Source organism: Columba livia, chromosome 1, assembly GCF_036013475.1.
Source record: "Columba livia isolate bColLiv1 breed racing homer chromosome 1, bColLiv1.pat.W.v2, whole genome shotgun sequence".
NCBI lineage: Eukaryota > Metazoa > Chordata > Aves > Columbiformes > Columbidae > Columba > Columba livia.
In genome coordinates, this window is record NC_088602.1 from 199,039,487 (window position 1) to 199,065,121 (window position 25,635).

Consider the following 25,635-nt stretch of genomic DNA (forward strand, 5'->3'; position numbering starts at 1 on the left):
GAATTTCTGAACTCTCAAATTTTACTACACATAGAGATTGTGTTTGGTTGCACAAATGTGGAGGCAGAGAAGATTATGCATTCTTAATGTACTTGATTTTTAATATTAAATGAACATAAATCCGAAACAGCTAAATGTTTGCTTTTTATTTTGATAATTGAATTGTGTAATAAAGTCATATCTGTCAAACAACAAAATTAAAAGAAAATCAAAGATGGCATAGATTAAATTGAAAAGTATACTTCTAGATTATTTCATTAGTACAAGATGAAGTTCTCACTTTCCTGTCATTTCTTTATATAGAAAGAAGCTCTTGCCCATCTCCTAGATCATTCTTGTTAAGCTATAAGATGTCATTCTTTATTTTACGAAATGGTACATGAGAAGATGATGACTATTATTTTCAATGTATATTCTTGTCTGTTCATACAAATACTCATATCATGCAAGACAGATGTTAATTACATTTGTCAGGAGAAAAGTTATTTCTGCAACTGCTGCATTTTTGGCAGCCACTGAGTTCATTGCACAATGCTTACTCAACTGGCAACTTGCAAACCTTACAAACATTGTTTTAATAAATGTGAGGATTATGACAATATATTTATAATTTCCTGGCCTATGTTAAATATCCTAATAAAGGAATCTACAGGCTTTGTATGATGGAGCTTAGATCGAAGAATGAATTTATGAGCTTCTGAGACTTGTCATACACACCGGTTTGCTGTTGAACAAAATGAAGAGTAAAATGGGATTAAAAGTATCTTAGTATGTGATAATAGAAAAATCAGTTAATATTTCTACTGCCTTTGTATTTTGCATACTGCAATATGTATGACATAGTTTTAGTATCCTTGTCTATGCTCTTGGCCTTTGTGGCCATGTTTTCCATAGAGTCAGGCCTTGAATTAATAGGAAAGTGAGGCTGCACATATTTGAATAATTAGTGTTCCAAATACTCTCTCTGCTTTTTCACCTTTCCTCTTTTATATTTTCCTTTACTATGTTTCTTGATTTCTGTATGACCTCATTCTCTGCTAAAAATACAGCTCTTTTGAGCACCAGATCTCCATTTACTCTTGCAGACCTAGACTCGTGGCTTATGATAAACAGAGTGTGTACATCTGGTGGTGTGTATGGTTTGTGTTGTGTTTGTCCACACGAGGCAGGATTGATTATATTATCATAGATAATATATGTCTTATGCCCACTCTTCCCATCAAATTGCTTCACCTTTGGTTTCTGGGTTAAATAAAAACATAACTGCAGTGAAAATCTGGTCAAAGGTGAGCCAGTTTGTTAAAAAGACAGTAAGTGCTGTACATGTGGAATCTAGTCTGGCTGGACATGGTCAGACCTCAGCCACCTGTAATGAAATGTGTTCCGCTTTCTACGGTGAGTGCTGGAAGAGCTGCTCTAATGGCTTAGCCATCAGAATTAATTTACTACATGTAGACAGATTAGCTTATATACTCTCTCCTGCAGAAGACTATGTGGCACACTTATATAACCTGGGATTTCACCTATTTACATGTCCAATGTTCTGCTGTTCCAAGTAGCAAGCTAATATTATCATTCTTAGGACTCATAAACGTACTTCAAAATATTGCATCAACAAATGTGAAATTATTTCAAAAGGAAATAAGTGCCACAAACCATGTACACTATGAGTTTTCTCCCATGTATATATATTTTATCAAAGCAAAATGAAAGTCTTCTGAAGAAGAGTCACTATAGGAAAGAGAACAAGTGACATATGTTCTTTAATCCTAATATTTGTATGTATTTTATGGGCACCAATAATATCTGAACAAAAATATTATAAGTGTTGGAGATGAAAAAGAATTTATAATAATCAGTATACACTTGAACTCAACCATCAGACTTCGTATAATGTTGTTGTTCGAATGGTTAAATGAGAGAAAATTAAGCCTATTAAGTTTAAAAGGGTTTTTGCTGTTTCTTTTAAGTGTTCACAAAACCACAAGTGTGAGCTTTGAATTAGGCTAAGGGAAACACTTATCCATAAAATTGTCAGAAAAGGGTTATTATTACAGTGATGAATCAGTCAATGCTTGCTGTAATGGAGGATGAGGGAAATAAAAGGAGTCTATTAGCACACAATTCTTGTAAGGCATTGAAGGACTGATGTGGTTGTTTAAATAGGCATCCAACGTCATTTACAACAGCCTTGGGCATGTGAGATGTTCAGATGGGACTTGCAGATTCGACACAGGCCTTAGAAAAGACTGCTGCCTGGAAGGGCACTTTTAATGGCACTGGACAGCTATGTTTGTGCAACTGAATTACACCCCAAACCTTGGTAGACTCAGTTTTGTGCTGCAGGCAATTTTTTCCTCCTTATTGACACCATATTCGGGGATCTATGTTCCTTGATGTGATGCTTCGAAACACCATGAATTAAGCTACTAACTGTAAAGCTTCCCAAAATTTCTAAATTATGGCAAACTTCAGGGCTAAAATCCAAGATATGGAGTCAGAAACCAGAGACACATTTGTACTAGTAATGCAGAAACAGAATCATCCCACGAAGTAAGACAGAGCGTGAGGTGAAAACAAGACATTCCTAAGTATTTTTTTCTAATTATTCTTGTGTCTTAAAGAACATACTATTCATTTTCAGAAGCATTTTGAAATCCAAGTTAGATGCCCTGCTGTAACTGCACTTCCAGCTTGTGTAAATAATTTTAATTGAAGACTGCAAGGGAATAGCCAAGTGACAGGGCTATAAAGAATCAATAGCTCTCTTCATACCTCGAGGAATATTTATGCAAAGTGGAATGGTTTTAACAGGAAAGATTTGTATGCAGTGCTTAATGAATGCTCAGTAGCTTGATAGATAGGCAACATGGACTTAAGCGCTAACTCCAGATCAGGCAGAACAGATAGCAACATATGGATTTTCTGCACCTTTGGGAGAACACAAGGCTATTGAATATCACACCAACCAACCAAGAAATCTGACAAAACAAACACAAAGACCTCAGACGCAGACAGCAACAGAGTGTAGTATACAAAATATTCATAGAAATTTTTTAGTCTAGGCTCATCTCTGTCCTGGTTATCACTCAATGAGTACCTAACAATCTAGTGAATACCGAAATAATAAAAATATGAAGAAAACACTAAAATAGGAATCTCATTAAGATTAGTGTTCAGTACCTTTTGACAGAAATGGACACTTTTCCCAGGTCTTTGGTTAACGTAAAAAGCAATTTACAGATATTACTGTGACCACTGTAGCAAGTTTGTTTTATGTGAAAGCAATAAAAACAAATTAAGAAACAAAATGATATATTAATATTAGAAAAGAACCCACAAGTAATAAAAATTTCTAGCAACATAAGTGCTATCTTCTGGTTTATGTATTTACGTGCAGAATTCAATAAATTGCGTACTTTAAAATAGGAAAGGGAGACTGAAAAATAATATATTTCTGTTACCATATTCTTCATTGATATCAATATTCCTAAAATGCAAGCATTATTTTTACTGTCACCATCAAGTATTCAAAACCACAAGCCATATCCCTTCCCCCAGCCAAAGTGACAGCCACAATACATGACAAAAAATAAACAGTAAAATTGGCATTTTTTTCTTTGCTTTCTGTTTGAAACCTCTTAAGTATAATATGGTGATACTTCAGAGCTTTCCTCTGTAATGAGAGAAATATAAACTTTTACCTTGTAAAATTTAACCTAAGATTCACACCTAGTCACCCTTAAAAAAAAAAACAGTTGAGCTCTAAAAAATTCTGGTTACATAAAGATTCAGGATAAAATTGTGAGGACTAGCAACACTGCATCAGTCTACCTTGGGGAGATTCTCAATCTCAGGGTTAATTTTACCCATACACCTCTTAAACAGTTCTGGCAATATTTACATGAGATATGGAGGCTTTTATGGCGAGAAATATAAAGAGGACTGAATGAAATAGGATGTTGCGTACTGGACAAACAAACAAAAAAAGTCAAGTGCAGCTCCTAGATGGCGATTCATCTTAGCTATGAACTAGCAGGGCATTCATTAGCTCCATCTTCATGTAGGTACAATGACCACAGCATACACACTGCAATTCTAGTCTGAATGCCCTCTCAATCTCCTCTCCTTGGAAAGCCAAATTAAATTGTGAAATGAAGAAGACTGGTTTTAGAAATCCAGGTTAAGGTTTTATCTGATGGTTACTCCTGGTTTGGCTCACAAAAAGGAAAATGTAACCAGTGTCACTGGTGAAAGGAACTGTAGGTGTCATGGCTGAACAGAGAATGTAAAGATTTTGGTTGTACGTGATGCAAATATACTGTTTCTGCTGTGCTTTGCACTGTTTCCTCAGCTGCTTGTACTGATGGGAGCAGGAACACAAGCAGTAAACATAACACAATTCCGCACTGACTAGGCTAATACTAACGGGAAAAATTCTCCCTCTCCATGATGACTGAAATATTTTTTCTTATTTGTGTTAGTTATTTTCCAGACAGTTAATTTTCCTTCTCTTTACTCCATGGGATTAATAGCAACACCTGAAGAGAGACCAATCTTCAGTCTGAGCTAGACTGAAACGGGGAGAGAAAGACCACTGCGGGTTCAGATCACAGAATCACAGAATGGATGGGATTCGAAGAGACCTCTGGAGATCATCTAGTCCAACTCACTTGCTAAAGCAGGTTCACCTAGAGCAGATTGCACAGGAATGTGTCCAGGTGGGTTTTGAATGTCTCCAGAGGAGACTCCACAACCTCTCTGGGCAGCCTGTTCGAGGGCTCTGGCACCCTCAAAGTTTCTCCTCATACTCAGATGGAATCTCCTGTGCTTCAGTCTGTGCCCGTTGCCCCTCATCTTATTGTTGGGCACCACCGAAAGGAGTCTTGTCCCATCCTCTTGACATCCACAATAGAGATATTTATAAACATTGATGAGATCCCCTCTCAGCCTTCTCTTCTCCAGGCTGAACAGACCCAGCTCTCTCAGTCTCTCCTCATAAGAAAGATGCTCCAGACCTGCAGATCTTTGTAGCCTGCTGCTAGACTCCCTCCAGTAATTCGTTGACCTTCTTAAACTGGGGACCCCAGAACTGGACACAGTACTCCAGATGCAGCCTCATCAGGGCAGAGTAGAGGGGGAGGAGAACCTTCCTCGACCTGCTGGTCGCACTTTTCTTAATGCACCACATGATACTTTTGGCCTTCTTGGCCAAACAGGGCACATTGTTGACTTATGGTCAGCCTGTTGTGACCAGAAGTCCAGGTCCTTCTCTGCAGTGAAACATCCTTGCTTCCAAACAAAGGAAGTGTATTAAGGGAGGTTGGTAACACAAGCTGGTTTTAAGTATGTTGCTCTGCTCCCACAGAACTGCCACGTGGCATAAGCTTGCAGCTGCAAGATTGATACTTGTTGAAACCTTGGCATATATTAAAAGAGTGTTTTAGCCCGCAGATGCATAAGGATAATGAAAAGATACTCCTTCCTCAGCAGTCCAACAAGTAGCATTATCGTAGAATGATAGAGTAGTTTGGCTTGGAAGTGACGTTCAAAGGTCATCTAGTCCAAGCCCCCTGCAATAAGCAGGGACACCTTCAACTAGATCGTGTTGCTCAGAGCCCCATCCACCTTGGCCTTGGATGTCTCTAGGAATGAGGCATCTACCACCTTACTGGGCAACCTGTTCCAGTGTTTCACCATCTTCTTTGTAAAAAAATTTATTCCTCATGTCTAGCTTTTTACTTTTTGTAAGTTTACTTTTTGTGGTGTTGCTGAAACTGGACAGCTTGCATCTCATCTGGTCTGACATTAGGTGAGATAATGGTTTGTTCATCTGAACTGACAATGGAAAAACAGTAAACAAACTACTAATAAGAATCTAATTGAACTTGTAAAAATGCATCCTTTTGCAGATGTCCTTGGTTCCTCCTCACTTAAGTACTCTACTTTTTACAGAGGTTGTGAGATATTAGCCTTACTGTGCAAAAATATGCAGGAATGATGACTAGATAATTATTCCCTAAGCTTAGTGACATTCTAGGGTCAGCCACCTGATAAATGGCTTTAGTTTTTTTCTTATTCAAGTGAATAACAACATTTATGACTTTGTAGATCAACAAGTGTGCAATCTCTCCAATTTGCTTACATTTAGACTAACAGTTTCATGAAAAATTCATCATGCATAGAAGAGTGTTATGGGTCTTGATGGTAGGCCCACAGATAGTAGCAAGGCCATGGGTTACTTCTTGCAGTATTTCTAACAGCTGGCTCACTACCCTTGGAGACCTCTCAGGTGCAGCAGAAATTCTGAGTGGTCGATGTGGGACTGATCTGTAGACTCTAGTCTCTAGGCTTCATCCTAATACAGTCATCTAGAAGTGGCAGATGTCTACTCATACAGTAGGTGTAGGCATCTGTCTTGTGGACATCTATATTTGTTAGCCGAAACTTATCTTACATTTATGCATTTTTATCTCTAGAATAGGTTAATATAGTGAAGCTACCATTCCTAAGACAACAGAATCTAAAAGAGCTCAAGTCTGAATTGTTTACAGATGATTTAGCATCTTGGAGCTGGCCAAATATATGCATGGCTGATTAAATGGAAGAGCATTTTCCTCATTTCTTGATTCACACTGTTGAGCTATGACAGTTTACCACAGATGGATATGTTTCTGGGAAGTTCAACCTGCAATGACCACAGCTATTCATCAGTCAGAAGGGTCATCAGCAGACTCCATTAATCATTTGTGCACCATGTCTTTGAGCTGTTTCCTGGAAATTTTCACCAAAGGAACTGGAACTTGCTGGAATACAGAGAGCGTGAATCTTTCCCGAGCTTGATTATGTGGGAGTGTTTCAGGTTTATCTAGTTTGTTGAATAACCTTGAGAACTGTAGAAAAGTTTTTCCCTTCACAGCTTGAGCTTTTATCTGACTCAGCCGCAGGCCTATATCTTTGTTTGCCTTAGAACAGCAGTCATTTACAATCACTCACTGTATAAAAATCTTTTCATGTAGATGCAGTCTTTTACCAGTGACGTTCACTCAGCATTTTAATGGGATACAGGGGCCTCTTAAATGCAGACAGTGTGTGAGGCTTCAGACAAGACTAAGCAATGTAACCTCTCAGGAAGGAATGTGGTATCAGTTCCTAGGCTGTCTTGAGGTAGACAGAGATGCTGTGGAGTGTAATGTTCATATCCAGCAGCTAGATTGAGCTCCAAATGCTAAAATGTGTCCTAGAAAGGCATTTGCAGTATTATTAACAGCCATTAGCTCACAGATGCTAGATTTACACGCGGGCATAATAACCCTTAGGAATTCTGAAACATCTGGCAAATGGGATCAGGAATGTAATTTTGGCTGTTTTTGACTCATCCACTGAGATGTGGTTCCTCTGAGTCTGCTTGTGAGGTTTGCTGTGGGTCTGGGACAATTATAGCTAGCTCTTAAGGCCCAGCACTTGGCTCTGAGTGGTGGTGTTAGATCAGCAGGACTTCAGATATCTCTTGTTGCATCTCAGTGTACTCAGTTTGCCTCATTGCTTTAATTGTTTCACAGCATCACAGTGATACCAAGTCACTGTTGGGCAGCTGCTTCCATGTTCCAAGGGATGAAATCCAGAATTGTTTCATTTTGAAACCTACAAGTGAAATCACTGTGTTGCAATCATGTTAAAGGGTGACAATAACATCTTATATAGATTCACCCTTCTCTTTGAATAGCATTTGTACCTGACCGCTGAATTAGATTTTGGGTGGAGAAGTAAACCCAAGTTACAATATTATTTCTCTATGAGCTTGCTTCTTTAACAGTCAGGATAAAATACAGCATTGGTCTCTTCAGCCTATGGCCAAGATCAGGTGAGATGAAGGTGATGGTGCGTTTTCTTCCTTTTTCCTCATATCTGTTGCAGGTCTGAAACACTAGGATTTTGTTTACCACTTGGTGAAAAACAAGTACTAGTCTTGCAAAGGAAAAACTTCAGAGTTGTATGATAGCTGGGAGCAACAGTACCTGTGGTGATCTGTTACACCCAGGTTGCTTCACAGATTATATATAGTGCCACTGTCCTCAGGTTTTCTACTATGATGTCCTACTGCCACCATATTTTTTTGATAATTTGTCAAGGCCTCCTATGACTGTGATCAGAGCTGGAATGCATAGAAATTGCACAACACCACACAGTTTGTGTCAAAAGAATACATAAAATCTATTTTAAAAGCCCTATTCATCATCCAGTGATGCCTACCTAACAGAAAAAAGCTATGTATGTTATTTCAAATAATTTTAAAACATAAGATTTTAACAGCTTTATGAAAAAACGCTATTGTTGGATCTCCCGTTGATTAGATTATAATATAGCTGAATAGGGAGAGAAATCTTACTTCAGGAAGTGTGAAAAGTCTTGGGAATCAGGAAATACAAGCACTAGCACTTTGCTGATCAGTATTTTTATAAATATTCTGACCTGAAATATATATATTTTTTTTCAGTTTAACATTATCATTTTTAGAAGTCTCTTGAAATATTCATAGAAACCATGTTAGATGCCACAATGAGCCTCAGATTCTCCAATTACTTTGCATCAGAACTCTGCCACTCTTCTCAAAAATGAAGACATTTGAGGCCAGAATTTATTCTGAGATGTTATTCTGTACATATCAGGCTCACATAATTATAGAGTGATTACATATTTGAATGTACATTTCTGTCTTGCATTCTTAATATAGTTGAATTAATTACCTCAGAAAAAACCCAGTTATTTCTATGCATTTTAAAGCACATTTTTCCTACATATTCTCATCACAATCCATGCCTACAATACTCACCACCAATAGTATTTTGATACCCATATTTAATTTCAGCATCAAAGTTTAAGTAAGTTGCAAGGATATTACATTTTTGAGATAAAATAACTGCATATGAACAAGTTCACCAATAACCAGCCCACACTTTAGATGGATTAGCAAGTAACTGTATTTGAGTGCTGCATCTGAGAATGCTAAACCCTGACAAACAAGGAAAATTTCTCATACGGGTAATACAAAATTACAAGGAGAACTGAAGTTCATGTTACTAAAATCTCCTGAACTTCAGGAAGTCTGTTGTATCCTTTGTTCACTTAATCAGCTAATTTAATTTTGCCTTTGGGAACCAAATTGCAGTAAGTTAAAATGGCAACAAGAACTGAGAATTAAAAAGCTGTTAGACTATTTTTTTTCTTATAAAACCAATGCCAACAATCTATATTCTACTTATTTATTACATTTTACTTTTTTTTTATATAGGTTATCTGTTTTATATCAGTAATATCATGCTGCCTGTAATATAAGACTTGAGGCAAACTGCTTGTTTGTTTGTTTGTTTGTTTTAAATAATGCTTCTCACAACCTTCACACTTCCTATTTCTGAAGTCCTGGAGAGTCCTACACAATAAACTAGTGTTCAGGGTGATTTATTCTGACATAACGATAGTCCAGGCCATTCCTTTGCTACATTAAAAGAAAGATGAAAGGAAATTTCTAGAAGAATCACTTGGCACTATTCTACCCACATTATTTGTACTCGTGTGTATATGTGTCTGTCTCCTGTACTGTGACACACTAAAAGGATCCTGCTCTGCTGCTGCGGTCCACGCACAGTGATCTGTCACAGGCCAGGAAATCTTTTTACTGTCACAGTGAATCTGGCCACCACGGACTTGGTTTTCTACAGAGACAACATAAACCTCAAACTAGCATTTCTTCTGAGAAGTCTTGATGTGAAATGGAAGGAAAAATGATGCACACGTCCCGGTACTAACGTGCAGCCTCACTGTTATCTGAGGAACAAGGATTGCTGGGATGAGATGGTACACAGTGACAGGGCTGCCAGAATACAGAGCTACACTCACTGGTAACCGATTGTACCAATGGAAATCCCAGCTGGATCTAAAGAACAAAAAACTTCACCATGAGAGTGGTTAAATATTGGGACAGGAGCCCACTTTCTGAAGTCCCCTGAATGAAACCCTGAGCAATCTGATCTATTGACAAAGTTAGACCTGCTTTGAACAGGAGGTTGGTAACTGGATGACCCTGCCAACTGAGATTATTCTGTTATTCTCTGATTTTCTTATCCTACAGGAGATGATAACTGGCTTGGAAACTGGGTTCTTCTTCATCCAAAAATGTTTAATATATATGTAGACCTGATGTGACCCTGAAAACCTTTAAGAAGGCAGTTTGCAACCTTGATCAATCTGTGAATTTGAAAATATTTCCAGTGGTAGTCCAGATCTTAAGAGCAGCTTTAAATCCCTTCAGAGGAAGTTTCTTTTATTTAGTTAGTTTTCACAGATTCTTTATTAGTAGGTCACAGATGTCTATGTGTCCATATGCCACACTGAAAACTCTTGTCTTGATGGTTCTAATGAGAACAATGTTGTAGCAGACTTGACTGATTATTTTGCAAAAACATCCTTTCTAAAAATAAATTTGCACTTAGTAGTCTGTGCTTTCTCTGCCTGTCTCTTCTTTCTGCACAGATTCTTCTTGAGTAAACAGCCTACAAACTAAAGAACATTCAATCCCATTTTCATGTAGGAGAATGCAGAGAACTTTTTCCCTTAAAATATTCTGAAAATAACCTACTTGGCATTACTAAAAAGAAAAATTACAAGAAATTTCAGTCTGACAAGCTTTTCTTACAGAGCAGCTGTTTTACACATTATCACAAAAAGTCATATGGAAAAATGTATGTATTTATGCAGAGAATGAGACTCAGAAATCTATATCTCATTCTGCTTCTCATATAGAAGAACAAAGGGAACCATCTTAATTACCTGTTTCCATTTTCCCATCTTGTGCTGCAGGCCCATCAGGAATTACACTCTTCACCTGGAGAAACTCATCCGGCTCATCCCCACCAATGATGGTAAATCCAAAGCCCATGTTGCTTTTTTTAAGTGTTGTGCTGAGGAAAGTCCCCTTCAGCTGCGATGCATCACGGGTGAAGAGTGGTTTTTCTACATTAGTCAACACAAACAAGAAAGACAAAAGTTCTGATCTAGTTACAACACAGCAGGGACAGCAGATAACAATACTGGCTGACAGCAGGTGACAGTGTATGAAAACCAAGGAAATAAAGAGTGCAGGCATTCCAGAAAAAGATATTTGCGAGCTCTTGTATTAATGCAAAACTTAAAATGTATTTCTTATCTATGGCAGATCATCCATAAGTGGGGAGTTAAAAATATTCTTTCACATTAGAAATACATTTAGAAGTGGATATTGTGTAGCTAAAATAATTACAACAATAAAAATGATCTGTGAGGTAATTTTAAAACCTCTTTCCTAACTTATAAATTCAGCTTTGTTTACAAAGTCATACATTCTCCATAATTTCCCCCCCAATTGCAACAAGGAAAATATCCCCTGAATATCTCATTCCATTTGTTAACAAGCAGTGCTAAATATAAGGTGAGCTTTGTGAGCTTTTCTCTCCAAACACGTGGGGTTTTGGCATCCAGCAAGTGACAGACGTAAGGGCTGTGCAACCTCCGCGTCCCCTCTCCGCGTGCCTTGGTGTGGGGTGTGGGTGGCAGGGGCTCCCCGTGCGTCTCTCCCGCGCTGTGCTCGGTGAGGAAGGGTGGGAGGAAGGTGCACGGGTTGTGGTTTCCACCGCAGCGGGGCTGGGCTGGTGGGCAGCGCGGGACGTACCGTGCAGCCTGCGCGTCCCGGTGGGGCACTGGGACAGGTCATTCACGCTGCGGGATCTCTTGGGAACAGGGCGCAGGTGGGCGAATTTGGGTCTAGGTAAGGTTGATGAGGAGCTTTGTACTGTTACAAAGGAGAAAAAGCCTCATTCTCTGGCTAGAACCTTACATTAAAGTTTATTCGTCTCTACCAATACTGTTTGCTGCTTATACAGCTCATTTTAAGCATATTAATTTTTATGTTACTGAGAGGCTGTATTCTTGTAAACTCCTACAACACAGTGCTTGAGGCTTTTAACTTAATTGATGCTTGCTAGATGAGCTAGCTTAGAAACATACCAAACATCAATTAATGGTAATTTAGAAAAAGTACAATTAATTATTTCAGTGTTGCCAACCTCGGGTGCTCAAGAAAGAGTCGTACGTTCCCAAGAAGAGAGTTTATGATTTTATTTAGAAAATTACCTTGGAGCTCTTATCGTGCTTTCTGTTTCTCAGCCTTTAAGAAACACTAGGGTCAACTTTTCTGTGTTTTCTCTGTCCCTCTGAGGGTTACAGTATTTTAGGTGGCTCATGAGTCTCACAAATCTGTGAGCTCGGACATTTAGGGAAGAAAATTCTAGGAGATTGGTGATAACATTGTGAGAATTGGCAACAACACTCTTTTAATCAGACTATGACAAAATCATTGTCACATCAACAGGAGAGCAGGATCTTTCACCTTAACTAAGACAGCTGACATGGTACTGTACCTCGGAAACCTTGGGCCTGCATAGGCTTTGTTCCAAGTTCTGCGTTGGGCATGTTATGCTGTTGTAGCTTCCTTTTTGCTTCTAGGACAGGGTTTTCAAATTGTGTTCTTCTATTTATGTGGCTGGAAAAAATTTGGTTTTGATTAAAAACTGGGTTCAGTTGGGGAAAATGAGCATTTTCACAGTACGATGCTGTATGTGACTTAGGTACATGGTTTGAGAGCAAAACCCTTATGAATCCCCAATGGGCCTGAGCATGTCCCTTGTACTCCACACAGTTTTGTTGGGGATGAGAAATGGACAATCTAGCGCATTGCATAATGAACAGCACTGAGAAGTGTCCTATCGTGTCAATATGCTGAACTCTGCTACAGACAAATGGTTTTGATGTATGGGACTATATATTAAATAACAGTACTGCTGAAGCATGCTACAGTGACAGTTTTTCATGTCTTTAGTGCAAGCATTGTTCTGTGCTTGATTCAGAGGATCTGCACCAGTTTTGTGCATTATTATCCATCAGCTATAAGTGAAATTACTTAATAGCTTACAGAAAAGTTAAAGCCTAGAACACAGAGCGATTTCATGATCATAGCTTAGAAATACATCTAACGTAGGAAATAAAATGAACATGATTTCATTTTAGTTCTATGTTATATATCTGCTCAACTGTAGAGAAAAATTGGATGTTGTGTAAACTAAGTCAGATGGTAGATTACATAGATAGATAAATATATGTCACTATATGTTAACTACACAGATAAATATATGAAATATAAGAAAAGTTAATGTACACATTTTTTTCTTGATGTTTTACATTTTCTACAACAGATCAGTAAGTACATCTGTCACTACATCGTCAGTTTTCTGTATTGTGTTTGGAACTATCTTAACTACACAGTATCATAATATCCTTGATTTTAAATCTTTAATTTAAAGCATACATTTTATCATCAATGAGTAATCCTACAATCCTATCCTGTGATATGTTTCATATATTATCTGGAGAAGGCAAAACGTTTTAAAAAGCTGCATTGAACAACTCCTCAAAATAGGGTCATGATAGGGCCACAACTGAGAAAAGAAGCTTATGCTGCAAACGTTACTCTGGGGAAATAAACACATGTACAAAAGGGCAGGTTTTCAAATGCGACTCTTTATTTGTTCTCACTGAGCTACTATGTATTGAGTTGTTCTGAAATCCAATCCCAACCATGGGCTTTAAATCCTCGGAGAGATGACCTGGGAACTTTTGAAACTCTGAGATCCCAAGAAGTGTTGGACACCTTCAGTTGATGTGGAAATGACCTTTTATGCCATGTCAAGCACTTTTCAGGTCCCTTGGGATTCAGATCCTACCACTGCTTCAAAGAAAGTAAGTGGAATTGCCATTGAGAAGTCAGGTAGAGGAAAGGCAGCAAGTCCTATGGGAATGCAATACACTTGGAAAATTAGGATTTAGTGGACAGAGCTAATGCAATTAAAAGATTTCCAGTCATATAAAAGAATATTTGTTTTAATGAGAGGAAGTACATGTGATAAATCCTAGAGTTGCTATTTTGTTAACATGGCTATAACTCATTAAAGTGTCTGCTAATTTACCCTGGTACCCTAAAAGTTTCAATAATAGTTTTCTTGTAAATTCTAATCTATGGTGCAGACAGAGAAAGCCCTTTTTCTTTCTTTCTTTCCTTCTTTGGATGGGCTGTTTAAGATTGTAGGCTTTCCTTTCCTAGACTTTTGTTTTCTAGTTAGATCACAGGTCTTCAGAACCTTAGTCTAATGCAAACCTGGAAATGTATGATGGAGGGGAGACAAACTTCACTGATTAAACATGGAGAAAGACAGGACTTACATGCATTAAACAGGCTAATTATGAATCACTAACATAAGCATGAAAAAGCTAATTTTCATGCTACCACCTATCATGTGATTTATTTCAATACTGCTATTAGAAAAGACAGTGATGAAACATCATGTGAAATACTACGGAAGGTTCTGATCCCCTGTGACCAAATAAAATGAATCTATAGAAAAGGTTTTACAGAAAGACCAGTGACAGAGAGTCTTCTATGACAGAAGACCAAAGGAGTTTTAGCTTTTTATTCAAGCAGAATTAATTCTGATATATAATTACATTTCATTAATACATTTGGAAATGAATACTGTAATGTATTAAAGATGTCAAGATTTCAGACTTGGAATCTGTAGTCTTCTGACAAGCAGAAAAGTGAAATTATGAAACAGGTTCAATAGCAGATACAGCGTAAAGTATCTAGCTTGTTTTATGTTAGCATTTGATAAGGTTAAAAACAGGGTTGCCACACAGTGGGTTGAATCAATTGCTTCAGGATAGATATCATGTTTTATTTTAGAGGCTCTAAAGTATCCTGCCCTGGTCTTCAGTTGCCCTTCGAGAAGAGTGCAGGTTTCCCATAGCCTTTGTGTCATCTCACGCAGATGTACTGGATACCCAAGATCACACCACAGATTCGCATTCAGGACCTTGAACTGTGCTTAGTGTCATGCTATAATTGCAGAGCACATCTCAGTGCCACAGGAGACCTCTTGCAAACCTAAGTTACAACTTATAATAGATGTGGTTCTGTGATACCATAAAAATATGGGATTTTAGCTAATATAGGACGTGTCCATGGCTCAAGGAGCATCAGTTCCTGTGGCACTGAAATCACAGCTAGAATCTGTTACGCACTGCCTCTCTACAGTTTCTACGCAGAGTTTAAGTTGTGGTTTAGTCCATGTACACAGAAATGTCTTCAGTAGCGGCTCTCTTGAAAATGACTTTTGTCCTAGTGGATCAGACAGGAAGACTAGCAGAGGTATTCAAGTTGTTGGTGTAACTTTAATAATTCTTATATCCAACTTATTATCATATTTTGACTGTTTTATGGTAGTGTGCAGTCCTGAAAGCACAATGTGAGAATTCCAACCATTTCAAGCAGCTGCATTAAATATTGTGTCCAAGAGGAGTCAAAGAAAAGAAAACTACACTGATAATCAGTTGTTTTTATCAGTCAGTAACACTGGATTTATGCTCCCAGACTGATGAGACACAAAACACCTCCCTTTCAGGCAATTTTAAGTGCTATACAGCTTCACGGCTAAATCAGAAAAATTGCTACCTGAAAAAGAAGTTATTAAGCTAAGTAGTTCCCTTGAAAGGACATTCTAGCCTTTCATCTAGCTACTTCAACTGCATATAAACTAGATATTACTAACCAAGGCCTTAATAAGACAAGCTAAATGTGCGTTTTAGAGATGGTTGCAAATAAGTACTTTTGTGGTTAAAATAGATTTTGGATGTGATTCAAAAATGTATTGCTAATTGCTTGTAGTATCTAATTCAGTGGGCATTTTTATCTTTACTTTTCTTCCTTTATTTTATGCAATGCATATGAAATATAAAAGCCTAATCAAAAAATGAGAATCCAGCTAATTTGTTCTCATGCCATTGTGGCTGTACCGAAGAATCACGCTGCCTTTTGTTTGCATTCTCATGTTAGGAACCCTGAGTCTCCCTCTGCAGAGAAGAAGGGGTAGTTGCTGCTGTTGTCCTCTGTTAGCTCACCATATGCTAACTGGGGACAACCCTTTGAGGCAGGATTTGGTTCTGGGCTGCATTTAGCCGTGAAGTTGAAATACTGTCTCTTGTGTTATGAGTAGGTACCATCATCACCAGTCAGCCTGTAAGACATCGGCACCGTTCTGCCATCTCACCAGTGAATGTGGCCAGGCTAAGTTGTTTCTGTGATGGAGTTTCACATTAGACATGCTGAAGACAACTGAAACACATTCTAAGAAGATTTATGGGCAGTAATGCCTAGTATGCAAATTTTAGTTGATGACCAAGATAACAAGCTCTGATACAATGGTCTAAGCACATGCATCAGCAGAAGGAGCTTAATCTATCTCTTTAGCTACATTAATGCATGTTTTTTTTTGTAGTTTGTGGCTCTAACTTTTAAAATTGTTGCTTATAACCCACCCAAGTAAATCTGAGAATCAGGATGCCTAAAAGATACACATTCTGATGCATAACTTGTTAGTGCCGAACTCCTCTTTACATTCACATTTTCTAGTTCCTAATATATTATAATGACAAAAAGACCTGAAATAATGTTTTCTAGTTGAGTAATAAGAGAGTGTTGTCAGAAATTGTATGTGAAGGGGGTATATTTTTCAGAACAATACCTGTACTGCTAACATACCTGTTCTATTAAGGGCACCATGTCTGGAAATTGAGCTCCGTGTTGTAGTTAATCATCCTTAAAGGGGAAAATAATCTTTTGGCAATTAGAATGCTGAAAGACCCAGTGCACTCTAATAACCACATTCTTTCCATAGCCCTGCACAGCTAAATGCTGCTAGTTCTTGGTTTATAAATTAAGAGAAAATTGCATGAAAGTCAACCCATGTATAGCAAACACTTCTCATTTATATCGAATGTCTACACCTTACAAATGAAGCCTGGGCCTGCATAAAAAGGCAAATGAAAATTTTAATAACGTTTCACACCTACATTCATGCATGATTAAGAGAGGAAGTTATACTGAAGACCTTATTTTTTAATAGAATTTGCAAGGATGTTGTGATTAGTCTTTATTAACTTCACTAGCAAGACCTTTGAGGTTTTCTTTGCCTCTTTTTTAGCTTTTCCTCTCATCTCAGAATACTGGAGCTGAGCATGGCTGGTGAACCTGACTCTGCCTCATTGCTCATCCTTAGAAACTTCACATGGGATACAAATATTTCAGTGAACTGAGTATAAACCCTTCTTTCACTGACAGTTTTAAAGGCCTGCATGTAAAGTTGGACTGAACTTGAGTGTAAGAAACTTCATAACCTAACTTTTCATGATTTACTCACTTTTATGACATAATTAAGAGAGTTTATTGTAATCTGATGTTATCTAGTTAAAAATGAACTCGGCTGTTGAATACTGGTAATAAAAAAGGCGCAACTGACACTTTTTAGCATGAAAAATGGAAAGCAATCTTTATTTCAAACTTATTGAGCTCAGACAGCAAATTAAAGTACAGCTACATTTTACTGACTATAAAACTCCTTATGAATTTAGCATGGCTGCAGTTTTAATGCCACCCTGTGAACATCCATTCTACTTCTAAAAACCTCTGAGCCTGCAGTAGGCTTGATATATCTTTCCACAAATCTTAGCTGTGGTAGGATTAATAAATTTGACACTAACAGCCTTAAAGTATGTAATTACATAATAACATCTGGGCTTGGTGCCTTGTGTCTGTTTACCTGTGGATGGACATAAAATGGAGACAAATACTTGTTCCTTTTCTGACTGCAGTGAAGCGTGAACCTCACTGGTGCCAGAATGCCTTTGGCTATGCTAACAACAAAGTGGGGTCTCAGTAAGAGATTAACACACCGAAATTGCACAACACCTGTTACTCACCAAAATACACTAAAAACCACCGGGGCAGAAGACTTATTCACACCCAGCAGCTGCATAATTGCATGTGCAGAAATATTCAGGGAGGGTTAAGTACAAAGAGATACAAGAACTCCAGCCTCTAGCTACTTGGGGACATTGTAGAACTCAGGCATAAAGACAAAGGGGAAATTAATAGTATTACATAGGGACTTCAAAAACTTACCTATATTTTGCTTGGATCTGGACCGACTAAGCTGATTTGGGCTGAGTAGCAAAGCAGATGGGGCTGCTGGCTCTTTCACCTGAGGGCAGGGAACAAGCTGGGGACAAAGTAGCAGAGCAGGTGCTACTGCATTTGGAGAATGGGACAGAAGGAATCAGCAGGGCAGTGGCCAAACACTGTTTTCATTTGTTTATTTGTTTTGCAGGAGGGCTAGGGAAGGTGCATGAACATCCACAACTGCTGCTGTTACAGAAGTAAAGGAAAAGGAATCTTAATCTTCCAGCCCTCCAGATATCAGATCTTTTTTTCAGCTGTATGTCCAGCTCTACCCTCTGTGTATTAATAGTAGCATATCCTGAGGTCTGGAAAAACTGCAGCCCCAGTATCTATTCACGGTGATCCTGCAGCCAAAGTGTTGGCACAGATTTGAACGACAAAGGGAATTATGTGATGCATAAATTAAAATTTTCTATTCTATATGAAACAACTAGAATAAATTTACTGCTTCAGTGCCAGGATTTGAAATGAAGATTTTAGGTCAGGGGCCACCTTCTCTGAAGATCTCTCTTCTCTAATAAAAGGAACTAATGGTAGGTCTTTCTCAGTCTTTCAAAGCGCTGTCTGCACAGCGATGGGGAGAGGCTTTCTTGCTCCTCTGCCGTATACTTTGTTCAGAGAGTGAGAATGGACCACTCTAAACAGGTATCAGAATTTTGCATCTAGATTCACTTTGCATAAGTCTCATTCACTGTGTTAAGCTAAAAAGCAGAGAAAATATTATCTCTGATTTACTTATTTTATGTAGAACTGGCCAGAACAGGTTCTACCCAGTATTTCAAACAAAAGCTTTCTGTTGCACTTTACACAGAGGAGTAAGAATTTTTTTTTCTTGTTTCATGACAAAAAAAAAAAATCTAAAAAAAATGAAAGCAAGAATTGTGCTGTGAAAATAGAAATTTATATTATTTTCAGCTGCACTTTTAAGTACAAGTGAAACATAGCATCGCTAAGATTTTATATAAAAATATAAATAACCTGCCTTCTGGTACAAAAAGTGTGAACATCGGATTTGCAGCAAGGAATGACTACCCAGAAAAGGATCTTAGCTGAGCTAAAATTATTATGATTTGCTCTGTTTATTGATTAATAATATCTTTACCTCACTGGATATCCATACCTTACATAGAAAACAAAATATTTCTTTAATGAATATGATCTTTGTACAAGTATCATCTGGAATGATACCATGAAATCAGACCCTGGAGAAAGAGAATGACTGAATGCCTGAGCCACTGATTTGAGACATACTGAATATACTTGGACACATTAGCTGTATTGATGACTGAGAATTAGTGTATACCTTCAGTTTAACATGCCAAGTGATCATACCCATGCCTTGCCAGTCTAAGCACTACAGGGAATGCTAGTATTAGGTTATGACATATTAACAGCAACTTAATATTGAACTTGGGAACTTACTCAACATAATAAGTGCCATAAATGGGATCATCAATTTTCTCCCAGCCATATGGAAGCTCTGAAAAACAAAGAGTTATCTCTCTCAGTAAATGCAGTACAGAATGCTATGATTTCTAGTAACAAAATTGTGTATCTTTGCAGGGCGTTGAGGGAAACAACTTCATAGTGAAATTAGATACGGTGACCAAAACAAATGTCAAATCTTGAACATGTACTATGGCAGCCACAAGTAGCAGTAACTTGAAAACTGGCATGCAAACACAGATCTCAGTCTCTACACATTTCTACACATTTTCATTGTTCCAACAGCTGTGCCAGCCATCAACTATAGCCCATCTTGTGTGACACCACTGCCGGAGGAAGTGAGCGCACTCTGTTTTCCCAAATAGGCACACACAAAAAAATACTTTGCTTTTTGAGCTTTTTTCTTTGCTAGAAAACCTGGAAAAAATTGCCATGAAGGAACAAAGAGTTCGCCTTCTGCCATGTAAGTACAGTAATTAAGTATACTTAAATGTTACTAAGAAGTTTGTACTATTGGTCTTACTGTGATGGCAATTCAACAGCCTCCAAAGGCATCCTGTTCCAAAGCTGAGTTAAATATCAGGGACATTGGAGTACATAGTACTATACATCAAAAAAAAGATATGACAGCAACTTCTGGCCTTAAAAATAATTATGTTTTGCAGAAATAGATAAGACATTTAATTGATAGCACCTAAACCACTCAGGTATGAACAATTAAAATGTTAAATACATTCATTTAATGATCTTGAAAATTAATCTGTGTTCATGTACAAACAAACTCTCATATATATATCCATCTACATCCATAAATACATTTTATTATCACTCACACTGAACACTTAAAACATTATTATACTGCCAAGACAACTTCATCTTGTGTTTAAAATGCACCAGGTGGATGTTGATACTGAGTAAATACCTCAGTGCCAGATGTGATGACTTTGAGGGAGGAGACTCACAAAAGGATGGGCATTACCATCACACACAGGTATTGATTTTTGTGCAGTTAAAGACTATGGCACAACACATAGAGAGTGGTACTGAGATTCTATAAGGAAATTTGATTCTGGAATTCCTTAGCTCAGATTTTTTTTTTTCTTTTCTAACTCAGTTGCACTTTTAAAGTAACTTTTTTGAGACAGAAGAATACTGAACTAGACAGAGCAGAACTCATATAACTCATACCGAACACAGTCACTAAACTGGCCATAGAGAAGTATTCCTGGATGATTTGAGCTTTGCTTTTTTTCTTTTTTTTTCCAGTGACAATGTGAAGAGACAATTATTTGTGTGCTGTAAAAGGCACATAGAAAGTAGAGCCTGACTGGCAACAGGGAGATCAAAGAGTTAAAAAACAATGTTGAGGAATTGCTTCACCTCTGCTTGTTACTTCCCCTTTAAACACACCTGTAACATATTGTCCTTTCTTGAGTGAACCTGCTTGGACTGCTGCAGTCTTCATGTGACATTGCCCCAAGAGGGTGTTCCTGCTCAGCCCTCTCCAGTGCTGCAATGAAGGTTACAACCCAGAACTGGACCCAGAACTCCAGCTGTGTCTCACCAGTGCTGAGTAGAGGGGAAGGATCATCTCCCTTGATCTGCTGGCAATTCTCTACCAAATACAGCCCAGGAGGCTGCAGCCCTGCTTTGTTGCAAGGACATGTCACTGGGGCATTGTCAATCCACCAAGCACTAGAAAACCCTGATGTTGCTCTTTCCAGACCTGCCCAGAACTTCAGTAAAATCTGTAGGAGATTGACCCTACAACGGTTCTCACAAAGTCCTGTATATCCTGAGACAAGACTATGGAATGTAATCCATAAAGAGTGCAAAAGAAAACAGCTGATGCACAAATCTTGCACTGCCCTGCAGGAAGTTTCATTCCCAATGCATAAATGATAAATAAGGCAATAATATGAAAAAATGATGCTTTCACCTCACCTTATGACACAGAATAAATAAAGTATTAGTCTAAATCCTACGGGTACATAGTTTTTTCCCCTAATTAACTTAATGTTGCTTTCATATCTGGTCATCTAAAATTACACTCCCTTAGAGAAAAGGGAGGCAAGGACCAGTAAAATCTGTATGTACTTCAAAATACACACACACATACATGCACACAGTGATGCGTGCATAGGGCCCTTTCCTGAAATGTATTAGTGGATGAAGTTTTTTCCAACTATGAAATTAAATAAGTAGAAGTTTTACCCAAATTTAAAAGTATCTTTCTAGGTATCTTTCTGTAAATATATACACTTTAAAGTGTATAGATGCAGAGGACACATTTTATTTTACAAATTGATCAGAACCTGAAATAATCTGAGGATTTACTATTAACCTATTGGCCTATTTTTTCCTAAAGTAATGATGTATAACTGTAGTTATGAACTGGCACAACTATTGAAAAGACAAATGGCAAATCCCATTTTCTGGTGTAAAAGTCTGTAAAAATTTAATGAACTGGACATATTATGTAGAACACACTTTTAAATGCATGGATTAAATCCCTGATTATCTAACATCATAAAATAGTCATGGGTTCAGAAGAAAGGAACTGAAAAATTACCTTAGTGCAGCACAACACATCTAAACTCTATGTAAGCCTATGCTCTAATTTCATTTTTCCATTTGAGATGCAGCCTATAAGCTATGTTTTATTAAAATTCTGTATTGATCAGTAAAATGGAATTGCTAGAGCACAAACCCTAAGCCCCTGCACCCCCGTAAAGTATGGCAGATAAGGTTAGTGGAGTGTAGTTTACTACAGAGCTTCTGTTAGAAGAATCTTCTGCTACATTTGCTTTCAGGACAACTGTGATTATTTTTCATTACATTAAATAATGGCATCTCTTCCATTTTTCACTACTGAAGTGAAAGATTACAGGACAGAAATACTTTAGCACTTCATAAAATAGGGAGCGAAGCATTTGCCAAATTAGTGGTGAGCGCATCACAGTTTGTCTTATGTGTTTCACTGTACCCAGTGACAATCATTAGGGATGAACGTGAACAGTAAATATTTATAAAAGAATATTGCTATAACATACTTGTGAAGGAGATTACTGTTGGCCACCATGATTTGAATTGGGAAAGGAGCTATAAATCATAGCGATCTCTGAGATTAATTTGGTAGCGCTAGCATTCTAGTTCACGTATAATTTCTGCAACCAATCAATTCACGATTACTATGCCATATATGAGGTCTTAATTTTCATGAGCTCCACACTTCTATCATCCATGTCTTTCAATTCTACTGACTCCAGGAGAATTTCTCTGTATAGGAGGAAAAAAACCCCAAAAAACCTATCCTTTGTTTTCAGTCTTCAGACTAATATGAATTTAAGCAGGTCAGTTTAATAATCAATATTAGTGTCTTTTCATCACAGGCTGCTTATGCTAATGGTCCAGATGCTCTTAATCTGTGTTCTGAAAGCTGTTTGGTTTCAGAGTGACTTTTGATAGTGCCACTTAACCTTCCCTGGGGATGAAGGAAGGAATACAATTTGGATCTCAAATGTGCCAAGATGAAAAAGCATAATATCGAACCCCGAAATTAATATTCCTGAAGTTTATTAAGTACTGTGTTAAAGAGAGTCATAAAAAGCTCTCAAGATTTCAGAACAACAGCCATCATTGTGTCACTACCCTACTGACAGGCTGGAAAGAAAGATGAGAGTGTTTCTTGAATTGGCTGCAATCGCAACATTTGTATAGTACAAACGAATATAGTATGAGAGAGAAAAAGAAAACATAATGCCTACTGTTATTGAAAATGCTGTCAATAGGGATGTGTAAGCTCCGGAATTCAGCATGAATGTGGTTCACTTGCTCTGTTAACACCCAGGTACAGGTCAGGAATCCTTTTGAAAACTATATACAAAACTTTTCTGAAAAATACTGCATCCTTCCACTCAACAGCCAGCGTTTGTTTTATCTCTTGCTTTCTCTCTTTCTCCCTGTTTCAAATTCGGTTTCACCTTTTCAAGTCAGTTACTTACTACAGAGTGTATCAAAAGAGCTGGGTTAAGAGTTACAAAACACCATGGAGCTCCACAAGCCAATGCAGTTGAACACTATTGCGATTTCTTTGAGAGGTGTAGTCTTGGCAAATATTTACCTGCAAGTTTAAACCACTGTTCCTCACTGCTTAGCTTACACAAAAAGTGTTGCCTACAATACCCTGAAGCACAGTGCACAGATTAGCAGAGAGGGGATGCTGCCCATGGCATGTTGTGCTGCTCCCCCAGGAGCAGAGGGATGGAGATGTCTGGTTTAATTATTTTGTTAGCACCTATCCACATCACCCAGCTGATATGTAAAACAGATACAGTAGTTGCCTTGCTGCTCCTGAAACCTTCTGTGACAGGTCACCATAAGAAAAGAGAGGACAACATTACTCACTGAAAGTCAGTATTTAACCTACTATTCATATACCTTCTGCTAGGTCACCTCTCTGCAGAACATCTGGGAGCTCCAAAAAACAACAAAAAATAACAGGTATTAGCTATGGTAAAATCCTTTATACTACTTCAACAGGTTCCTCCACTTAGCCATGTTTCATGCCTAAGCTGGAAAATGCAGTTACTAACATGGACTTCTCTATGTTAGTGTACAAATCAAAAGCTGAGGGAATAATAAATAAATATTTAAAAAAATGCACATTGAATTTCTCACTGTCTCAGTGAAAATAACAACAAAGGCATGAAGGACAACCCCAACTACATAGAAAATAAAAGAAAAAAATCACTCTTCCTATCATGGAAGACCTGGAAAACTTAGGGAATGTACCAACTCCAAGCCAAGCCATATTAGCTCAATTTCAATTAAACTTGTTGTTTTCCGACTGCCATTCTCATACCAGCAAATTTCAGAAAGTCATGACTGTTTATGTTCTGTCTGCAAACACAAACCATTCATGTGCAATTTATTCCCATGAATAAAATGACATTATGGATAATTTCTTCTTGCACAATAGAAACAAATGTCTAAGTAACATTCACACCTGATAAATGCAGCATCTTCCTTCTGGGCTGCTTATTGTGACATTCTACATTCTTAATTGTGCAGAACGTAGATTACTAAATATTACTATCAATTCAACTGTTATCAAGTGAAATATTCCAACATCCCTCTGACATGGAGAACTGTGTAACATCTGTCAAGATTTGTATTAATACAGTGAAAAAGTACCAACCGAATTACTGAGTTTTAACTATCACAAAATTTTAAGAAGGGCTTGTTAGCTATTAATTCAAACTAAAAATAAAAAATCCCCTCACAAACAATTAAAAAGAAATTAGGGGAACAAATATCTTAACTATTGAGAATTTAGTTAGGTTAGGCAGTGCCTGAGATGGTTTTCTTAATAAAGCATTAATAACAAACTCAGTTCTCCAGAGTTTACTGGGCAATAGCTGAAGTTTGTCAGAGTACCCTCCATGGAACTTTTCTAGAGAAAGCTTAGAGTTTCTGTTAAAATATTCAAAAAAACCACAACAAAATTCTGTTTTTCAGTGTATTTAGAAATAATAGACATAAGGAAAGCAGAAATACTGATTTAAAAACAATTGCTATTAAAACTAAACTTTTCTAAATTTCTTTTTTTTTCATCAAATCATGTTATCCTTTTGTCTTGTTCCCTGTCCTTTCTCCGGTGTTATTTGTGCTGGGTACTTGGTTTGTATTACAGAATGTTTGGGGAGAAAGAAGCTTAAACCAGTTCCTTGTTGGTCTCACAATTTCCACTGAAGTGACTTGTGTTTTACTGGGGTAATAGATCGCTAGGAAACACTGAAAAATCTCATTTTTTTGCTACAAGTTCTTGCCCAGGAGATAGGATATGAATGCATCCAGGCTTCTATGGAAAATTTAACAGTACTGTTCCTTAGCTTCCAAGAATAATTTCAGATTTTTTTTTCTGAATTCTGTGTTAATTACACGCTATCTCATTTTTAATACAACAATGGGTAGGTCTAAACAGAGTCATTGCAACCCTTGTCCTCACAGATGCTGCCTTTAAACTGGCT

The 25,635-nt window shown here is 37.6% G+C and overlaps 1 protein-coding gene across 14 annotated transcripts in view; it reads right to left on the reverse strand.

The window, feature by feature from the left end:
- Positions 1 to 25,635, reverse strand: part of MAGI2 (membrane associated guanylate kinase, WW and PDZ domain containing 2) — a 742,272-nt gene that overhangs the window by 140,205 nt on the left and 576,432 nt on the right. For 13 of the 14 annotated variants that reach the window (XM_065049172.1, XM_021300626.2, XM_065049173.1 and 10 more), the window contains 3 exons: positions 19,580 to 19,637; positions 12,453 to 12,574; positions 10,828 to 11,010 (listed from right to left, as the gene is read on the reverse strand). In XM_065049172.1, coding sequence (XP_064905244.1) covers positions 10,828 to 11,010; positions 12,453 to 12,574; positions 19,580 to 19,637 — 363 coding nt within the window. Of the gene's footprint in view, positions 1 to 10,827; positions 11,011 to 11,704; positions 11,825 to 12,452; positions 12,575 to 19,579; positions 19,638 to 25,635 lie in introns of all 14 variants that reach the window. The other variant, XM_065049176.1, reaches the window with a different exon arrangement.